The sequence below is a fragment of the Misgurnus anguillicaudatus genome, chromosome 16 (assembly GCF_027580225.2).
Source record: "Misgurnus anguillicaudatus chromosome 16, ASM2758022v2, whole genome shotgun sequence".
NCBI lineage: Eukaryota > Metazoa > Chordata > Actinopteri > Cypriniformes > Cobitidae > Misgurnus > Misgurnus anguillicaudatus.
This window is the reverse complement of record NC_073352.2, coordinates 3123045-3142357: the sequence shown is the minus strand read 5'-3', so window position 1 is coordinate 3142357 and position 19313 is coordinate 3123045. Positions and strand designations below refer to the sequence as shown.

Here is a 19313-nt window from a genome sequence, read left to right as displayed (position 1 = left end):
AAGGAACAATCATTCATCAGACCTGTAATTAGCAATATGTAAAATCAGCAACAAAATTCAGCGGTAATTCGGGTCAGATGTGTTTATCACTCAATGGCTTCAGAGGCACGACTGAGATAATTACTACACTCGCACTATAATCATTCCTGGCTACTAATCAAGTGATTGACATTTGTAATAGTAAGTGTTGCTTTTCTTTTATGAGTATGTGTGGGCTGTCATCAGCCGCTGGTGCACTCACTGTGAAGAGACCAGTGCATGCTGGGAGACCTTCTATTCAACCCTTTATCTAAAAGATTTAATCAGATAAACTGATAAACAATCATTCAGTTTTTTTTAAGTTGTATTATAATATATTTTCTTGTGTTTAATATCTTAGCGCACCATTATTGTTAAAACAAAATAGTAACGTTTGCAAACTCTTTTAAATCAATTGTGAGTGTAAACTTTTGTGCATAAGCAGCACGTTTTGTGGGGGCTGTGCGTGTTATCTGTTTCTGCATCTGTCACCATAAAGTGACATTTTTAGGAAGCTGGTTTTGAAAGCAGACAAAACAGAGCCAGCATGTGTATTTAAATCACTAAATACACTGACAAAAATTTGCCCCCATTTTTCATTAGCCGAATCTAAGGCACACCTGTGTAATAATCATGCATCTTGATATGGCACACCTGTGAGGTGGATGGATTATCTTGGCAAAGGAGAAGCACTCACTAACACAGATTTAGACAGATTTTTAAACAATATTTGAGAGAAATAGGCCTTTTGTGTACATAGAAAAAGTCCTAAGGGCCGTTCACATTATAACGTTAACTATAACGATAATTATATTAGCGTCCACATTACCGAACGATAATGATAACTTTATGCTAATTGGCTTGCGAGGCACAGTACTTGCTCAAATCATTTACGTCCAATGGCATTAACGTATATTGCATATTTTCTTTATTAAAAACACTTGTAATTGTTCACAATGTCATTAAATGTAAAAATGTGCTGTTCTTGTTGCATTTACACAGCGGGTATAACCAGCAGAAGTCCTTAACATGCCGCGTTTGCATAACTCTAAACAGTTCATGGTTTCCTGCAGAAAATGTGTTAGTTAAGGTTGTAGGGTTGGGCGGGTGGGCATGGCAGGGGGTGTGGCAATCCAAGGGGCGGGTCGTACACGTCCCACTATTAATCACTACTGTAGCGTGTAAATAATGCACATAAATAACGTGAGCAAGAGGGCTCAACAATTATATCGAATCAACAGGCACGTGCAACCTAGCTAGCAGGTTGCTCAAACAACAAAAATCACTAGCTAACATACTTTAAATTTGCAAGAACTATAGACTAATACAATAACAGGCTTAAATAAACCCAAAACATAAGTCCACTTACAGTTCTCACGGACACGTGTTTTATCAACTTGCTATCCTTCAAACATGACGGACCACTTCGGCCCTGTCCCAAATGGCACACTCCGGACTTGTGGTCCTCCTCAGAGTCCACACTTTGATGACATCAAGTAGTCCAGACTTTAGGGACCCTTGATGCGAGTCCACGTAGGTGAACCGGAGTCGTATTTTGGGACAGACTTCGAGCATCACACCGGATATAGGTAGAGAAGTTGCCCGTCAGTGTGAACTCCTCCCTTCTGTCGTCTGATTGGTCTGATTGCTCTTTCGCAAAAGGACTTCTGGGTTGGTAAAGTGCACGAAGCCTGCTGCAGTGCGGGCTTCGCCGGAGACCACATCAAGGGGGCAAAGGAGGTGCTGATGAGCTCACTTCAAAGCCCAAAAATGACAGATGGGACACCCTACGGACTCGTAGACTAAGTGAGAACGCGCAATTTAAGTCCACGAGACCGAAAGTCCACATGAAGTGCGCCATTTGGGACAGGGCCTTCTTCTCATTTTGGCCGTGTGGCGCGTGTGCATGCTCGCGGTGTAAAGCGTGGAGAATAGAGATGCACTTGACGGCCTTTTGTGCAGCAATTTTTGTTTTTGTTTTGTTTGGACGACCTAGTCAAGGCGGAAGGGAATCTAGTTGTTTGTGTAATCTAATATGTTACCTTTTGGCATAGTCAATGTAGTAGAATAAAAAGCATTAAGTAGTGAATTTAACAGCAACTGCATTAGCATTGAACACCTGAGGTAATTTTATGTCATGGACCTTAGCTTCTTAACAGTGCCTGTCATTTCAAAGTTCAGATACTTTTGATTTGCTCTCAATGGTTTATTGTTCATCAGTCAAGAAAAAATCTCTCCGAAAGTAAATCTGACTAGGCTACATTCGACCACATAAATGAGTCTTGGCCAAACAGATATTAACCCGATCTTCTATTCCCGCTTAAAATGCAAATAACCTATTTATAACTCTGCCTTTAGAAATTTGCAACAATGCTTATGCAGCACTTTACTGTATGTTGAGCAGTGCCTGTGTGCACGGTCAAGCATGAGCAAAGGGAGAGATTGACAAGGAGCATGACAAAGGAAAAAGTGGTCTAACAAAAGGCTTTCAGATCCTTACGCTTGCCTTAAATGTTTTATTTCTGGTTTAATATAAACGTGTTTGTCATTGTAGGAAGTTTTTATTACATACTGCTGACACTTGTAACCATTCTATGACATGAGTTTTGTATGCTGTGTTTATTTATCATGTCATATTATAAATAAATGATTCGTTTTTTGCCCTGAATGCCTGAATAGTGTAAAGTGTAATATAAATACAATGAATCCTGGCAGTTTAAAAGTGTAATATAAATACAATTAATCCTGGCAGTTTAAATTGAAAATCGTATCCCAATGAACGTCATCATAGCAAGATTATACCTCAAAATACACAGATCAGCCATAACATTATGACCAACTGCATAATATTGTGTAGGTCCCCCTTTTGCCTCCAAAACAGCCCTGGCCCATCGAGGCATGGATTCCACAAGACCTTTCTATTAGAGCCAGCAATCACTTTTTCAGCAATTTCAGCTACAATAGCTCGCCTGTTGGATCGGACCACACGGCCATTCTTTGCTCCCCACGCTCTTCAGTGAGCCTTGGCCGCCCATGACCCTTTCACCATTGACCACTTTTGATAGATACTGGCCACTGCAGACCAGGAACACCACACAAGAGCTGGAATTTTTTGAGATGCTTTGGCCCAGTCGTCTATCCATCACAATTTGGCCCTTGTCAAAGTCGCTCAGATCCTTACGCTTGCCAATTTTTCCTGCTTCTAACACACCAACTTTGAGAACAAATGTTAAAAAGGGCAATTGGTAACAAGTTGGACTACACACATTGTTGGGAACGTTTAAACGTCATCACACATGAAAATCTCAAAAACACTGCAACATTGGGCACAATTTCCTAAAAAGATTAAAGCACAGAGTATCAGTGAACCTGTTTTTAAATGTTTTTTAATAAAGTGTGAAGGAGTTGTCGAAAGCTTGGTAGTGATGATGTTGGAGTTGAGTGACCGTGGTGTAGTTCGCTTATAGCTTATGGTAAGCATTTTGTTTCTATAGTAAATGCATTTACTTCAAAAATAATAAAAATTCTGTTTAAGTATCATAAAATTTTGTTGAGTACAGAGCTTATTTTTGTGATAATCCAAAATCCTATGAAGGAAAAGGCCTATTGACTTTTTCAGAGGGAACTAATTTTAAAGGAACACTTTTATTTGAAAATATGCTAATTTTCCAGCTCCCCTAAAGTTAAACATTTGATTTTTAACATTTTGGAATCCATTCAGCTGATCTCCGCGTCTGGCGGTACTACTTTTAGCATAGCTTAGCATAATCCATTTAATCTGATTAGACCATTAATATTGCGCTAAACATCGTGTACTGCTGCAGCCATGTTACAGCAGCAAAGTCCTTGATTATTATGCTAGAATAAGAGTATAGTTCCTAGAAAATTGCAACTTTTAATTTTCCATCTCTGTCTTAGTACACAATTGAACTACAGAAGAGTCAAGGTAAACTGCAATAGCTAAATGAAACCAGTATTTGACCAAACCAGCTGGGTAACAGTTGTCATCTTTAAATCACTAGAAAAAAATGCTTGAGATATAAGGAATAATTTAGACCTGTTTTTTGTACAACAGGTGACTACTATCGTCCTGATGGTATTAATTCAAAGGCAGAGGCCATAGGATGCTTTTTGTCAGTCACAATTAAATTTTTCCTATTTAAAGGCGGAGTCCACGATGTTTGAAAAACGCTTTGGAAAATTAGACGGGCCGACTACCAAAACACACTTATAGCCAATCAAATCAAATCAAATGCCGGGTTGCGTATGTGTGGGGCGGGTCTATCAACAGAAGGTCCAGATTCTATTGGGGTAGGGGCGTGTTTGTTTAGGTGATTTCAAATATCAACATTGGCTTTCAAACATCATGGACTCCGCCTTTAACACTCTTGTCTTTATAAATACTTCCTATACTGAGTAGCAAAACCATACCAACAAGTGAGGCAAAATGTCACCCTTCTTTGTCATCCTTTCAATGAAGGCACTATAAAACACAAGCAATATAAAACAATAACTAAACATAAAGCATGCTGCCACAAAACACTCAACAAATTTTTTTATTATGTTTTAAAAAATTCAACAAATAATAACTTACTACTTACACAACTATTAGCATAGTTACTTACTCATATTTGTTTTATTTTGTAAGATTGCCATCTCTGTGATTGTGATGAAGACAGTGTGTGCTTATTACTGCCATTATGGTGATATCAGAAGCAGAGAAACCATTTTCATTGAGTTGCCTATCAAGTTTTCAGGTGATAGCAACGAAATGTCTTATGTTGTCATGTTAGCTTTAGGTTAGCCTTCAACAGATAATTATGTTATTTTCATATAAAGAATGGTTTTCTGTGTTTCTCTTTACAGATCACTTGCCGTTCTAAAAAAGACAGTAGAAGGTCAGTTCTTATAAAGTACCTCCCAGACACACTTTAAATAATCACATTTTACTGTGGCTTGTTGGAGAAACATGCGGTCGAGCAAAAACAAGGGCATGAGACAAAAGGCATGGTAAGCAAGAAAACATAAAAATGGTGCTGGGAAAGGGTTGCAAGTGTTGTTGATGTAAGAGACATTAAAGAAAAATATTATTTTACATTTTATTTTAAATTATTACCCCCCCTCCCCAAAAAAAACCTCACTCAATACAAGAAGCAAAAGTTGTTGGCAAAACTGTTTACTATAATCTATAATAACAAACGGGAGCGCACCCTTAGTGAACTGCATGTCATGGTTGCATTGACTGTAACTGACAAAGCTGCAAATTCTTGTCCCTCTCACTTTACTGTCATCACTGCTGTCATCTATTTCGCTTGTAGCTGATATATCATATCTGATGAGCTTTAATTTAATTACATTTTATTATGAAACGTGTGAATTGCTTTAAAACGTGCCGTCATACAAATTATGTTCCTTTGAGTGTGACACGTCAAGAACATCTTGGTAGAAGGAATAAAAGATGTCATTTTTGGGTGAGTTTATAGTAATATATAATACATAATAGGGCACTTTTCGAGACAGGGTTTGATCAATCCAGGCCTAGACCTTAGTTATATGAGGACATTAAGGTAGTTTTTACAAATAGACCTTAAAAAAACACTACTGGTGTGCATTTTGAAATAAAACAAGGGCACTGATACAGTATATGTAAGTGCAAGATGTTTTGACATGAATGCAGCTCAAACATGCATTTTAGTCTGGGACTAGAAAAAAGAAAAAGCCCCAATATCTCATACAGGGCTCAATAATAAGGATAGCCCAAGCCAGTGACAGTTCTGAACACACAGTCCACCCATGCCTGTTGACACGTTAATATTATTCCTCTCGTTACATATTAGTGGTTCACCCATTGTACCATCCTGAGTGCAGGACTCTGCTTGGGACGTTGTTGTAATAAAGTGTTATTGTTGACAATCAAACAGCATACAGTCTGATGGCAAATACTGTTTTTGTTAGATACACATTGTTAGATTTCTTTTTGTGTTTGTCCCATTCCTCGCTATTGCGAGAGTTTTCCAGTGATCTCATGTCACGTGTGAGATTGGCGGGAGGTAGGGGAGAGCAGGGGTGAAAGTACCATTTTTCAGAAAAACATAATTTTATATGATAATGTTTTAGGCAGAGATATATTTTTGCTGTGGTCAATAACTCACAAGTGTGGTCTATCAATACCAGGTGAAATTATTATTTTTTAAACGATATCAGTATAACTTTACTTTAAACTTAAGTAGTAAATTGTTAATTCCGACCCCACCTGCAGGGACGAAAGTAACACACAGGTGATACAAAAGTTAGACAACAAAACAAGATTGATTTTTGTGTTACACGTGTTTTTATTAAATATACATGACTATGACCTCTTTAATATGTAACTGCAAACATATTTTGTAATTTATCCTTGTAAAAAATAATGAAATTACATTTTCATTTTAAATTTCAGTTTTATCAAATGTTTCAAAATCAGTACAAACTTAAATTGTTGAGAATAAAAAAAATTTCAACAGTTTGAAGACTATAAAATTAAATCAAATCAAATTAGAATAATATCAATTTTTAACATATACAACAGTATTAGCAGCGTGACAAAAGTAGCAAGTGTTACTTTTGTCCCGACAGGATCTCCACACATTTAAACACGATTTACTTTTATTAACTAAGTGAAACTTCAGGATGTGTTAAAGCACTAAATAACCTGTAGATTGATCAGTACTTAAACACATAAAAAAAAAAAACCAATGCGTTATAAGTAAAAAATTACAGCTTTAAGAAGTTACTTATCATGGTTGAAAACACCTTTCTGGATCTACACGCGGAAAATGGTGAGTAAATAACGCAATATTTGTCATGTCTGTCAAGGGTTTGCGTGCTAAAGATGCTAGTTTGGGATGCAAATGTTATCAGGTCACAGAGAAAATCGCTTTGTTACTTTCGTCCCGTTTTACTTCCTGTTTTTTCATATATGGAGCTGGTTTCAGCGTTTAAGACAGCATGATTAAAGATCTCGTTCTTTCTGTGTTTTTGAAGCTTTGATTGTGTTTACAATGCACAATATAACGTGTTTATGTTTCACATGTTAAAAAAAACCAGTATTTTTCACACAATTTTCTTATCTGTATACCAATGTTTTCATTGTCCTAAAAACATACTGATATCTTCCTTGTGAAGTCTTTTCTACGTAAAGAGTTCTGATTGTGTAGCTTGTTTAGTGTGTTGTGATTCAACATCAGTTTAGCTTAGCATAGTCGTTTGAGCTTAGCTGGCTTCTGACGTATTCCTGTGGGTGGAGTTTAGTCAAAAACTGTTTTATTGATGTCTTTAAAGCAGGAAGTAGAGGGCTGTAGTCCAAACTGGCCGTTCGCTGTAGTCCATGAAAGGGGAATCCTGTTGAAGAAAATATATTGCCTGCCAGTGAACTTTTGAGCTTTATCATTTTGCAGGTATTATTTATGCTCTAACAGCAACATTACACACTAACTAAAGTTTGGAAATAGGATCAGGAAGAACGTGACCTTTAATGGTTGCTAGGCGATCGCTTAAACAACTGCATATACTTTTGTATTTGCTGTCTTTTGTGTGTGGATCATTTACTTGTGGAATATATTGTTTTTGTACACCTGTATTTCATTTCCAATAATTCTAAATACTTTAGCCGTTTCTCAATATCAAGTACGCCAAACTTGGACTTGTGTCCTTCGTAGTTCGAACTTGCAAGTTCAGACTCGGAAGAACGAACTCCTGACGCGAAATGCATTCTGGGAAACTTCACTGTCATAAGTCCACACAAGTCTCCTCTGATGCATCCTCGATAAAATGGGCGGATCAAGAACACATCCGGGGATTTTATGTGAACTTGGGCTTGATGCGAACTTTGATTTGGAACAGTACTTGGTCCGCGACTGATGACGTTTCACAAGTCCACAAGAACACAAGTACAGACAAGAACGCATATTGTGAAACGGCCTTTAATGAGATTTTTCAGGTGTTTTTAATTAGGGCTGAAACTAAACTCTGCAGGACAGTGGCCCTCCAGGACCAGAATTCCCCACCCTTGATGTAACACATTGATTACACATGAAAGAAAAATAGCCTACACAAAATCCTTCAGCATTTTATTTCACAGATAGGGGCCAATCAGCTAGCATCATCCAAAATGTATGAACCAGATGTACTAGTCTTAGTACTGGTGGCTCCATACTGGCCCACAAGGACTTGGTTCCCCGAACTCATGCTCCTCGCGACAGCCCCTCCCTTGGGAATTTCCCTGAGGAAGGACCTTTAATCTCAAGGATGGGGCACAACATGGCACCCTATTCTGACGTGTGGAATCTTTGCACGTGTGGTCTTTGGATGTGACGTGGATGTTCTAAGTGGCTTACCCTTGCAAGTAGCGAACACAATCACTTTGGCGCAATCACTCTCTACGAGACACGCTTATGTGCTGAAGTGGAACCTGTTCATCGAGTGGTGTTCTTCTCAGTGAGAGAACCCCCGAGAGTGCCCGATCAGAGTCGTGCTTTCTTTTTTCAAGACCGGCTGGAGAGGAGGCTGTCCCTCTACTCCATTAAGGTCTATTTTGCTGCAATCTATGCCCATAGCTGGGAGGTCAGTCGGTCAGCATGACCTGGACATCAGGTTTTTTAAGGGGATGAGGAGGTTGAATCCACCTAGTCCTCCATCTATACTCTCTTGGGATCTGTCCATGGTGCTTAGGTGTCTCCAGAAGGCCCCATTTGAGCCTTTGCAGTCAGTGCATATCAAGTTTCTCTCAATGAAAACTTTGATCCTGATTGCATTGGTCTCAATAAAGAGGGTAGGGGACCTGCACACATTCTCAGTCGACGATTTGTGCCTAGAGTTCGGGCTCGCTGACTCCAGTATAACACTGAGACCCAGGCCCGGCTACATGCCCAAGGTTCCCACCACTCCTTTCAGAGATCATGTGGTGAGCCTGCAAACACTGTGCCCAGAGAAGCCAGACCCAGCATTAGCTTTGCTGTGTTCCGTACACACTCTGTGACTGTACATGGACTGTACATAAAACAAACAAAACAAAAAGTTCTTTAAACAGAGTAGGACTAAAAGGGTTGACAGGGGTAAGTCAGATGAATGCAGAAAAGGTGTGTTTTCAGTTGTTTTGTAAAAAGTTGTGGTGGATTCCACAGCTTGGGTGGACGTTGGCACATAATTTCACCAGTCACACCTACAGCCTGTAGGGCACTGCAGTAGTCCAGTCTTGGTATAACAGGACTAGGAGCTGCATAGCATAATCAGACAGGAAAGGTCTGATTTTCCTGATGTTGTAAAGCACGTAACTGCATGACCAAGCAGTTTTTAGGATGTGGATTATAAAGTTTAGCTGGTCATCAAACTTTCCCCCAAGTTTCTCACAGACTTGGAAGGCATTAGAGTTAATAATCCAAGCTAGATAGTGAAGTGGTGTTGCATTGATTGGTCTGCAAGGATTGAAAAGTGTGGGTTTACTCACTCCAAACTGGGTGGTTTCCTCACTCCAACATGCAGATTTGGTGAATATGAGATGGCAGATTGCTCTTCCCCTAATGTGTGTAGATAAACTAGTGTATAGATTAACTTGTGTGTAGATTAACCAGTTCTCATTTTTATAATTGCCATAGAGGCTAAAATGGCATTAAGAAAAAAATAAACAAACAACCTTCCATTGACTTTAAAAGAAATTATGGTATTAAGATTGGTCTTAAAGATCACACGATCGCAGCACAAAATTTAGGGTCTGGGTGCAGCCCAACACACTACAACTAACACACAGAACACACTAGCACAATCCCAGCACTGTTTCTGGAGAGCTACCGGCATACTTTATTTCATTCCTGCTTTCCAACAATCCTGCTTCTTATTTTTAAGTAACCCCAAATAACCTGATTAGCTGGATCAGTTGTGTTTGATTTGGGTTGGATCTGATCTCTGCAGGACAGTAGATCTCCAGGAGCAGGATTGAAATCCCCTTTCCTATTTTAAGTTTAGCAATGTCCTAGGAACCACTTTGGGCTGAACTGCATGAAATAAAATAACATCTAACAACCTTGTCACAAAATACATCTTTTTTACAGAATTTTCTATATTGTATACAGTCAGTCGTGTTGACCAGTGCTGGTTTCACCTAATCTCTTATGAAGTCAGTTTGTGACTTTTTTCTTTGTGTTAAACTATTAGCTTTCTGCATTTTCGCGGGTGCTTTATTTGCAGGGATTCTTCCAGAGATAATACTGTACAGGAAAAGGCATCATGTATAACTGAACATAATTAATTTGAACAAAAATTCAAGGTAAAAAAACGATTTGGTGGGAAATTCCAAAGTGACAAAAAAACTGTAACCTTGTCATTTAAACGGTTTAGGGGACTGTGCATTTTAAAAGATTTAAGTATAAGTAAAAATTAGTCTGACGGCAACCTCAGCTCTTAGAAGAAAGTTACATGCATATAAGTTGTTTGTAGAGAGCTATGGGCTCTTTTATTGTAGATGTACTATATTTTCCCTGGGAAAGCTTTAGAAAGGAGTCTTTAAATTTTTCAGTAGATACTTTTAAAACGTGCTTAATGGGTTCTTAGGTGAACGTACCCATAAACAGACACGCTCGTAATACACGCTCACACAGGTGCCCGCACACATACACGCACACACAGGTTCTTACAGCTTTTAAGACAAAAAGCCTCAACCAGTACACCTTTTTAAGGTCAAGTGTGTAAAACTGTTCATTTTTATGCTAGTTAGTCTGCTGTTTTTTAGTTGGTTTAGCTGCTACTGTTACATCAATAAAGTTGAGTGAGCCACTACTTTATTGGTGCTTTTCCATTGCATAGTACCTCAGGTTTGGGTCTGTACAGCTTACTTTTGTGGGGTTTTCCACTGGGTGCAGTATGTAGCACCCAATTCTTTTTTAGTACCACCTTGGTTGAGGTTGATGCTAAAATGTGAGGTGAAAACACTGTAGATCACTGCGCACATGTATGCATTGGATTTTTGCAACTTGTGTTTGTGTTGGGGTGTTTGTACAGAAACTGTTGTGTGAGACAGAGGTAGTGATGAACACGATGTGCAAAAATCTATTTGTGGTGGTCAGTTTTGATTTTGTGGCCGACAAATGAATGAATGTATGGAAAACCCAGCATTCCATTGATGCTCTGTTGCTCCCACTTATGAGGTCACAGCAGTAGGCAGCGGCAAATATAACGACACGCCTACAATCCCACCCACTCCGAAGCAGTACTTAACTTAGGCCCTGTTTATATTAGAGCATTTGCGTTTTAAAACGGCATTTTAAAATGAAAACGATCCTCGTTTATACTGGCATTTTAAAAAGAATCTTCATCCACACTATACACCACCATAAATGCATGAAACATGACCAATCATGTAACTGGGCATGCGCATAAAAGTGTAAAATAACTTATTACTCTAATAATAGCTTACATTTGCGCATTTATGCAGCCTAGGGGTGTGCGATATTGACAAAAAGTCATACCTGGGTCCTTTGCTGGCAACTATAACAGACACTATTTTTGAACCTATAAAAATGTGTTTGGGAAAGTATTTTACTGTTCTAGCTCCCCCCTACAACATATTAATATGATTAATAGGTTAGTTTTGATTTTATAACTAAACAGAAAGGTCTTTATGATTTAAAAAGAAAGCATTCAAGTGAACAGTACTAAACAAACTAAATTTCAGCAAATGCAAACTTCAATCAAACATAGTAAGAGGTGAAGTATTGCTTTAGCCTACCAGTAATGCTTATTGCATTCATTTTTAAAAGTGTGCGAGGTCCGTGCACTTCCTCCGCTAGCAACACAGGAATAGCGCCTAAACGAGCATTATATATTAATGACGTTGAGTTTATTGTTTTTATTAATTTATATTCACAAAACTTATCAACAAAACATCGATCAAAATTAAGAGACAAATTATCTGAAACGAAATTCATTTTAAAGTAGCAAACACAACTTACATTAAACTGGAAAATAATGTCTGACCCATTACAATTCTCCCTTCATATTGGCCTTTACAACGCCTATATGGCGTTTAAAATTACAGTCTATCTTTCGAAAGCTAACTAAATTTAAACAAAACATAAACACATTACAACAATTCTCAAACCCAACAATACTCAAACATAAATATCAAACAGACATTATCTATAAGGATACATGTTAAAACAATCCGATATAGCGTTTATAATAGCTGGTTGGTAGATGTTTACTATTTTTGGCAAAACCTCTGTTTGCCTGAATAAAAATAATTTTTACTTTAAAAATGATGCGCTGTCACGTTAACATCAGCTGTTCGTTTACATAAGACTTCGTCTACGTTCATTTACACTCAGAGCAACGTCTGAGTTCTCAAACTAAAACAGGGTCTTCAGCGTTTGCGAACGAATCCGTTTATGAGGGTTGAAAACGGTGATGTAGTGTAGATGAAAGGCGTAAACGTAGCAGAAGTAACGCGTTTTAAAGGATAAACGCATTAATGTAAACATAGCCTTAATGGTAAACCAAACCGAGCACAAGTAAATCAAGACGAGTCGAGCTGCATAGTACCAATCCAGACAATGGAAATGCAGCTTATGTGTAGCAGCCATACAGTACATGCCTTTGTCACCCCTGTTTCACAGACGAGATGGTGTAGTCTGGATTTAAGCAGTTCCACTACTACTTCACTCTGATGTGGGTTAATCTTCATTTCATCTGTCCATGAGACCTTTTTCCAACTCTAGAAACTTTCCATGCTGTTTTTCTTTGTTTTGGCTAACCTTTAAGGTCTCTTGGTGTCAATTTCTTTTCTTCTTCTTTCTTTTACATTTACACACTTCTGGACCTTACGATAAAAGACTAAAATGAAGTTTAAATTCGAAAATCTTTCTTTTTCTGCACTTAGCAAAATAGTAATGCTCAACATAAAACAATATCAGAAGTTCTAAAAGTCAACAGAGAATCCAATTAAATAAATGAGACAGTTATTATTTTGTATTGGAAAATTATATATGGAACACAAACACCTGCTGATTCTTTTAATTTAGCATTAATTTATTTAAAATGTTATTTATTTGTCTGAATGGAAGTAACATCTGTACAGTTTGTATATACTTGATTAAACCCCTTTTTAAGGTTTTGCTATTTGGTTAAATCAATTTATTATGAGTCAGGGTTATTTTACCATTACAATTATTTTAGCTGTATTTGATTATATGGTCCACACTCAGCTGGTTGTGTTCTTTAATATTTAAAATGGCAAACTATTCACTGCTAACTTGAGATGTTATTATTTTGTCTTACCTTCTTCATCCCTTTCTTTTAAATATGCTGACCATGTTCTGTTCTTCTGGTTTTGTCATAGCTGCACACCACTGAAAGATGAAGCTTACTGCATTCATGTTCCTTCTCATCAATTCAGCGACATCCATCAATCTTAAATATATCTCCAAGAGAAACTCAGGTATGGCAAAACGCTTTTTTTTATCACTTACAGCCTTATTTCTGAGCAAGAACGTGCTGAGCAGTTGGATTGGATATGTGAGTGTTGTTGTGGTATTGACTAATGAAATGATGGGTCTATAGAATACAGTATCTTGTCACCTATTTATCTGAAGATTAGATATTAAATTGACCATAAAAAAGGAGCCGTGCTTTGGAGGACTGATTCAGCTGCTTATAAAAAGTAATGGAGTGGTTTTTGATTCAATCTTGTTGCAAATTTTTATTGAGGAAATAGCTCACAGGCCAATCTAGTGCTTTTCCTCATGCATTGTGTGTGGGTGCGAGTTTGCGCTGAGCAATTATGTTATCACCACCAAACGGGCATTTATGTGGGCGGCAAAAACATAGAGGCAATCTCGACTGTCAGTTTCTACCCCAGCAAGAGATTTCAGAGTTTGGCATGTATGTTTTACTGTGGCACCAAATAAGCAAAATGCTAGCTGTTTATTATTTATTATTATAAATAAATGAAATAAAAAATGTGTGATACACTTGGTTTGAAGAGATCTGTAGTGCTTCTGTATTATATGTTGGTAGTAATTTAAGGTACTATTCATTCTGTCATCATACAGTATAATCAACCTGATTTTCTTAGGCCTGTAAGACACGTGTGTTGCTGGAACACGAACAGAACAGCTGCTAATTTTTTTACTTAATGTTGTTATTTGGGTAATTGATTTGTCTCAATGCAAGTAAAATCATTTCTACTTCAGAACACAAAAGGAAATAATTTTATGAATATCCAATTGGTGGAATCAATACTATAGCAGTATTATAAATCACTTTACTGAATTAGACCACTTAGGGCTCAGTCACACCAAAAGCGTTTATGGCAGTTGCAGGCGCCTTTTTTGAATGATATTCTATGGGCAGGGCGCGTTTGCGCGCTGTTTATGCGCGCCGAGCGCCTTGCGGTTTTCTGCCGCCTGCCGCGCACGTGTTTTTGAAGGAGCGCTGAGAGCGGAGAAGCGCCTGACGTCATTCGCGTCTTCCATTGTCCAATCGAATGAGGGGAGAGGCGGGCCTTACGTTGTGGTGAGTGAAGTTTACAGTTGCTTTGAAGAACCGGACTCCAATCGCTCACTCTCTCCTGCGTGTTTGTGCACCTCTCACCCTCAAACAAGGTCAGAGCAAGCGTCCTCTTTTTAAAGTTTCTGCTAATATGACAGTTAACAGCAAAAGAGCGCTCACGCTTCAATATTTGATTGACAACACAACTGACTCGGTGGTTGCTTAGCAATATGAAAAGACGCGCCGCACTGCTCTTTATTAAAAAAAGGCAGTGCGTCGCGCCTTGCGTTTGCAAGCGTTTAAAGCGCTTTTGGTGTGACTGCGCCCTTAGATTGCTTTTTGGTGAAGTCTACAGCAGTGCTTCACCACAACAACAGCAAAGCGACTTTACGCGACCCACCATATCCCACTGTGTGACCCACAAGTGGGTCTTGATCTGGAGTTTAAAAATCCCTGGTCTACAGGATATAAGGAAGCATAGTTTACAAGTTCACAACGTGGGCCTGGACTGTAGATTAGGTTGACACTTTTAGTGCTTATTTCTGTTCTGTACAAACACAGTTCAGTAATTTACACCACATTTAACAACCAAATTAACTCCCGTAGTACGCAGGTAGTGACAACCGTACAGAAATTCTGTGCAATTTGTATGGAACTGAACTAAAAACTTGTTGATGTATTTAAACGTGCATCAGGGAAATGATGTGTCTTTTTTCTGTATGCACAATGCAGGAAATCACAGAAAGAGATATGGAGTGTCTACTAACTTGTGTCGTCAGATGTTGCAAAAATAAAGGAAACAAGCTCATAGTAAACCAAAATATCGCAAGCCACACCTACCCACTTACAAATATTTACAGCACCACAACTGTGGTTTAAGTAAAACCAAACCTGAAAGAATGTTACTATGGTATGTACCATACATGGAACGACGAAAGGATTCAGTGACTCATTTAAATGTGGTTGTCACTTTTGAAACTTTGCAGTGTGTGCATGGCCAATAACTAATTTTTAGTTTGGAATGCCACTGTAAACTGGATTGTTTGTAAACAATACAGGGTGATTTTAGATTAATCCATGTCTAGGTCTTAGTTATATGAGGACATTTAAGTAGTTTTTACAAACAAACCTTACAAAAACAATACAGGTGTGAAACTTGAGACAAAACAATGGCACTGATATATGTTTAAATTAAAGCAGCTCAAACATGCATTTTAGTCTGGGACTAGGATAAGCCCTGTCTGGGAAACTGCCCCTAAAAGTTTTGTAAAGTGTCATGGTAGTCGGCACAATTTAACTGTATGATGAATGACATAGTGATGTGCATACACCTTCCTCCTGACACACATGCTTAAATGGGTCATAATGCAACATTGATATTTATGAAATTATTCATATTGATATTTTGGGGGCCAGGTTTAAAAGTTGATTTAGTCCTATCATGGAGTAAATTTCAAACAAGCAATGATTTAACAGGTTAGGGTGTTCTTAATAATGTTCTTATAAGAAATCTCCCAAACACTAGCTCATAAACAATAGTTTGCTTATGTTTTGCTATAACCTGAAGTTAATATGCATTACAGAATATACACTTTATTTTTCTAATCTACATGTAGAGAAAGCTTGTCTACTCACTAATCTCATGCATTCAAGTCAGTTCAGCTTTATCAGATTGATCGGTAAAAATATTGAATCATCTGATCTCACATTTTAACATGTTTCAGTTTAGGTAACATCCATTGTAAGGCCAATTCGCACTGGAGTCTGTCTGACCAGTGTGAAACCCCTGTTGGCAGTTGTTGGATCAAAGTAAATGAGACTTTAGAATGTGGGTGTCTGTTGGTGTCTGTAGTTGGTAGTTGTCTGACCAGTGCGAATTGGCCTCTACCCCTGTAAGTCTAGGTTGGTGGAAGAATCCTGTGCAAAATGATGCTTGAGTTAGTACATTACAGTGAGATTGTTATATGATTATTTTGTACCTCAAAAAAGAGTTGTGTCTTTGTTAAACCACCTCACAACCACAATGCTGGGGTTAGGTATGGTCACTGGGTTACTGTGGGGCTCTCGGTGGTCCATATGCAGATGCTAGGGTGTTTTCTGTGTGTTGCCGTAAAGTTGCTAGGGTATTCTTGGGGCATTGCTGCATGGTCTCTAGGGTAACTGGGGTTGTCTGACCCAAATAAGTCAAAAGAGCTCAACCCCCGCATCACTGTGATACTCTCCTCTCTATATATGCTTTGAGTCCCTTTTTCAATCAAAGTCTATTAGATTTTTTCACCAGTTTTATTGTCCACCAGCTGAAGTTAATGTCACACCTTTCCAACAAGCTCCTTTGTAGGTATCATGGATACATGTGCACACATTTGCTGGGTTAAGTTAAATATTTAGGGTTAGGGTTTTAATTTAACAAACTTAACCAATAAGTAAGCACCAAATCTACTAGGGGTGTAACGATACACCAATGGCATGGTTCGGATCGGTTTACGGTTTTGGCGCCACGGTTCGGTCCGATTCGGTTCGGTTTGCTGTGGGTTCCTGTCATTTTACCAGCAATGCTAAGGAACAATAGATTAACTTCAATTAATTATAATAACAAAAATAACTAATTCTGGCTTCTTTGGCTTTATGTATTGCCTTTATAGACATAAAGCTGCGGTTTTACTTTCAATGACCATAATGCATCTGAAGTCCAGCCCAACTGTATCCAGAAATTGTTGGAAAATCAGCTTGTCTAAACGTTTGGCCTATAGTTATCCTCTGCTTCAAAATATGTATATTCTTTTCTCCACATTTGTGCAATGACTTTATGTATGTAGGAATTGAGTGATAATCAATTTTTTTGTGAGTTTCATCTAATTTCACCCCGGGCCATAAGCGTTACAGTTACTTTCAAAGGGTTGGTTGTGTTTGTACGAGTATATGAATGTATGAACTCTTTTATTATATTACATAATTACCTCTGCATTTGATTACTGCCGGTTTTGTTATTAACTAAATTAATAACTAGCTTTAAAAGTAAAAGCACAGGACAAATAATGACAGTGTATTTAAGCGTGCAACTATTTTACAGATTATTTTAAAAATAAATGTGGCAACAAAAACACATGTTGAATATGAGCACACACTCTCTGATTTCTCTATCCTTTATTGTGCAGGAAATAAAATGAGAGGCATTTTCAGATACCAATAAAGAGTTTTACAACCTCCACCACATTATAGGCCATGCATTTATCAGACACAGATATTACTGTCATAATTTCTTGCCCTCTTTGCAAAAAAAAGTGATTTTTACCTGGCTTTAAGATGACTGATTGACAGACATCTCATGTTTGGTATTGTACAGATCAATAGTTTCAATTGCTCATTAAAATTAATCGGTTCAGATGAGTCATTAGTTCGGGAATCATATTAATGAAATAGACGCGTTATAAGCTTATACCAGCTGGAGATTTTTGTAAGCAAGACAGAAAACATTTCCTTACTGGATAGGACCATTCTGTGTCTGTTTTGATGATGATTACACCCTCAAGAGAGATGGAGAGAAAGAGCAGATACCTATTTTTCTCAATCCGAAGGCTGCAGCCTCCGGAGGTCACATATACAGGCTGCACACATCAACAAGCCTGGTTTATTTAAGTTAACTGAGCATTACATTCACAAGTCATAAGCATATTACAATAATTTACGATTAACTAAGAATAGTAGTCAACTTTATAGTTGTTAATTTCTTGCAAATGCGACCTCCGGAGGCTGCAGCCTTCAGATTGAGAAACGGCCACTGTGTTAGTTTGTATAGTGCGCACGTGCGGGGCGGGGTTCTATGCTCGTTCTTTTCTTGCAATCATCAACATTATCACTCCTTTATCAAAAAAGACTTTGGCTTCAAAGTTTTGGCAGCTGCTAAAAAAATTCAATGCAGGAAATACCCTGCAAAAAATAAAACTTATAATAACAATAAAATAATTTGTAACGTCTCGTGGGCCACATTAAATGAGGGGGCGGGCCAGATTTGGCCCTTGGGCCTTGAGTTTGACACAAATTTAAGCTAATTTAAATGGGTGCTGACAGAAACGGTTAGAAACACATTGGTACACTGATGCAATTTTTTACCTCTGCCTTCATGGTAACTCTAGTTGTGTGTAAAGGAAAGGTAGGGATTTAGAGGAGGTTTATATAGGCTACAATATATTTTCAGAATGTACATATTAGGGATGGGCGTTTTTCAGAAAAATATTATTTAAATATTTGACCTTATAAAAAAGAAATATTTGTTTATGTAAATGACGTTAATTAAGACATAACATTTTTAAGTTGTATGTATTTTTTATTTTTTTTCATTTTGTCACAAAAGGTTTATAATAAGGAAATATCCACAACAAGTTAAGCTTATATTCTGTATGTGTATTTTTTAAAGTAAAAACATTGTAAAAATATATATACTTTTAAAATTCTTAAAAAATAGCCTACAGAAAAATGACGTTAAAATGGAGTCAAATACTTAAACAGACATCTACAGATATCAGGTTCATTTTCCACAGAGCATCGCATATAATAAATGTTCTCTGTTTCGTTCTCTGTCCCTGTCTTTTTAGCTCTGTATTTACAAAATAAAGTCAGATATATAACAGGAAGCTAACAAATCTAGCATGATGTACTGATGCGGCGAAGAAGCACGTCTAAGTAACACGTGAGGCAGGGGACAAAAACAGACAACATTGCGGTGTTAAAAGTGTTAAACCTAAATTCTTAAATTAGTATGTGACCTGAATTGCCAAAAC

At 37.8% G+C, this 19313-nt stretch overlaps 1 protein-coding gene across 3 annotated transcripts in view; it reads left to right on the top strand.

Moving 5' to 3' along the window:
- il1rapl2 (interleukin 1 receptor accessory protein-like 2) overlaps positions 1-19313 on the top strand; it is a 282978-nt gene that overhangs the window by 21084 nt on the left and 242581 nt on the right. For 2 of the 3 annotated variants that reach the window (XM_055177737.2, XM_055177739.2), the window contains exon 2: positions 13385-13483. In XM_055177737.2, the coding sequence (XP_055033712.2) occupies positions 13402-13483 (82 nt within the window). In that variant the 5' untranslated portion in view covers positions 13385-13401. Of the gene's footprint in view, positions 1-4884; positions 4917-13384; positions 13484-19313 lie in introns of all 3 variants that reach the window. The other variant, XM_055177738.2, reaches the window with a different exon arrangement.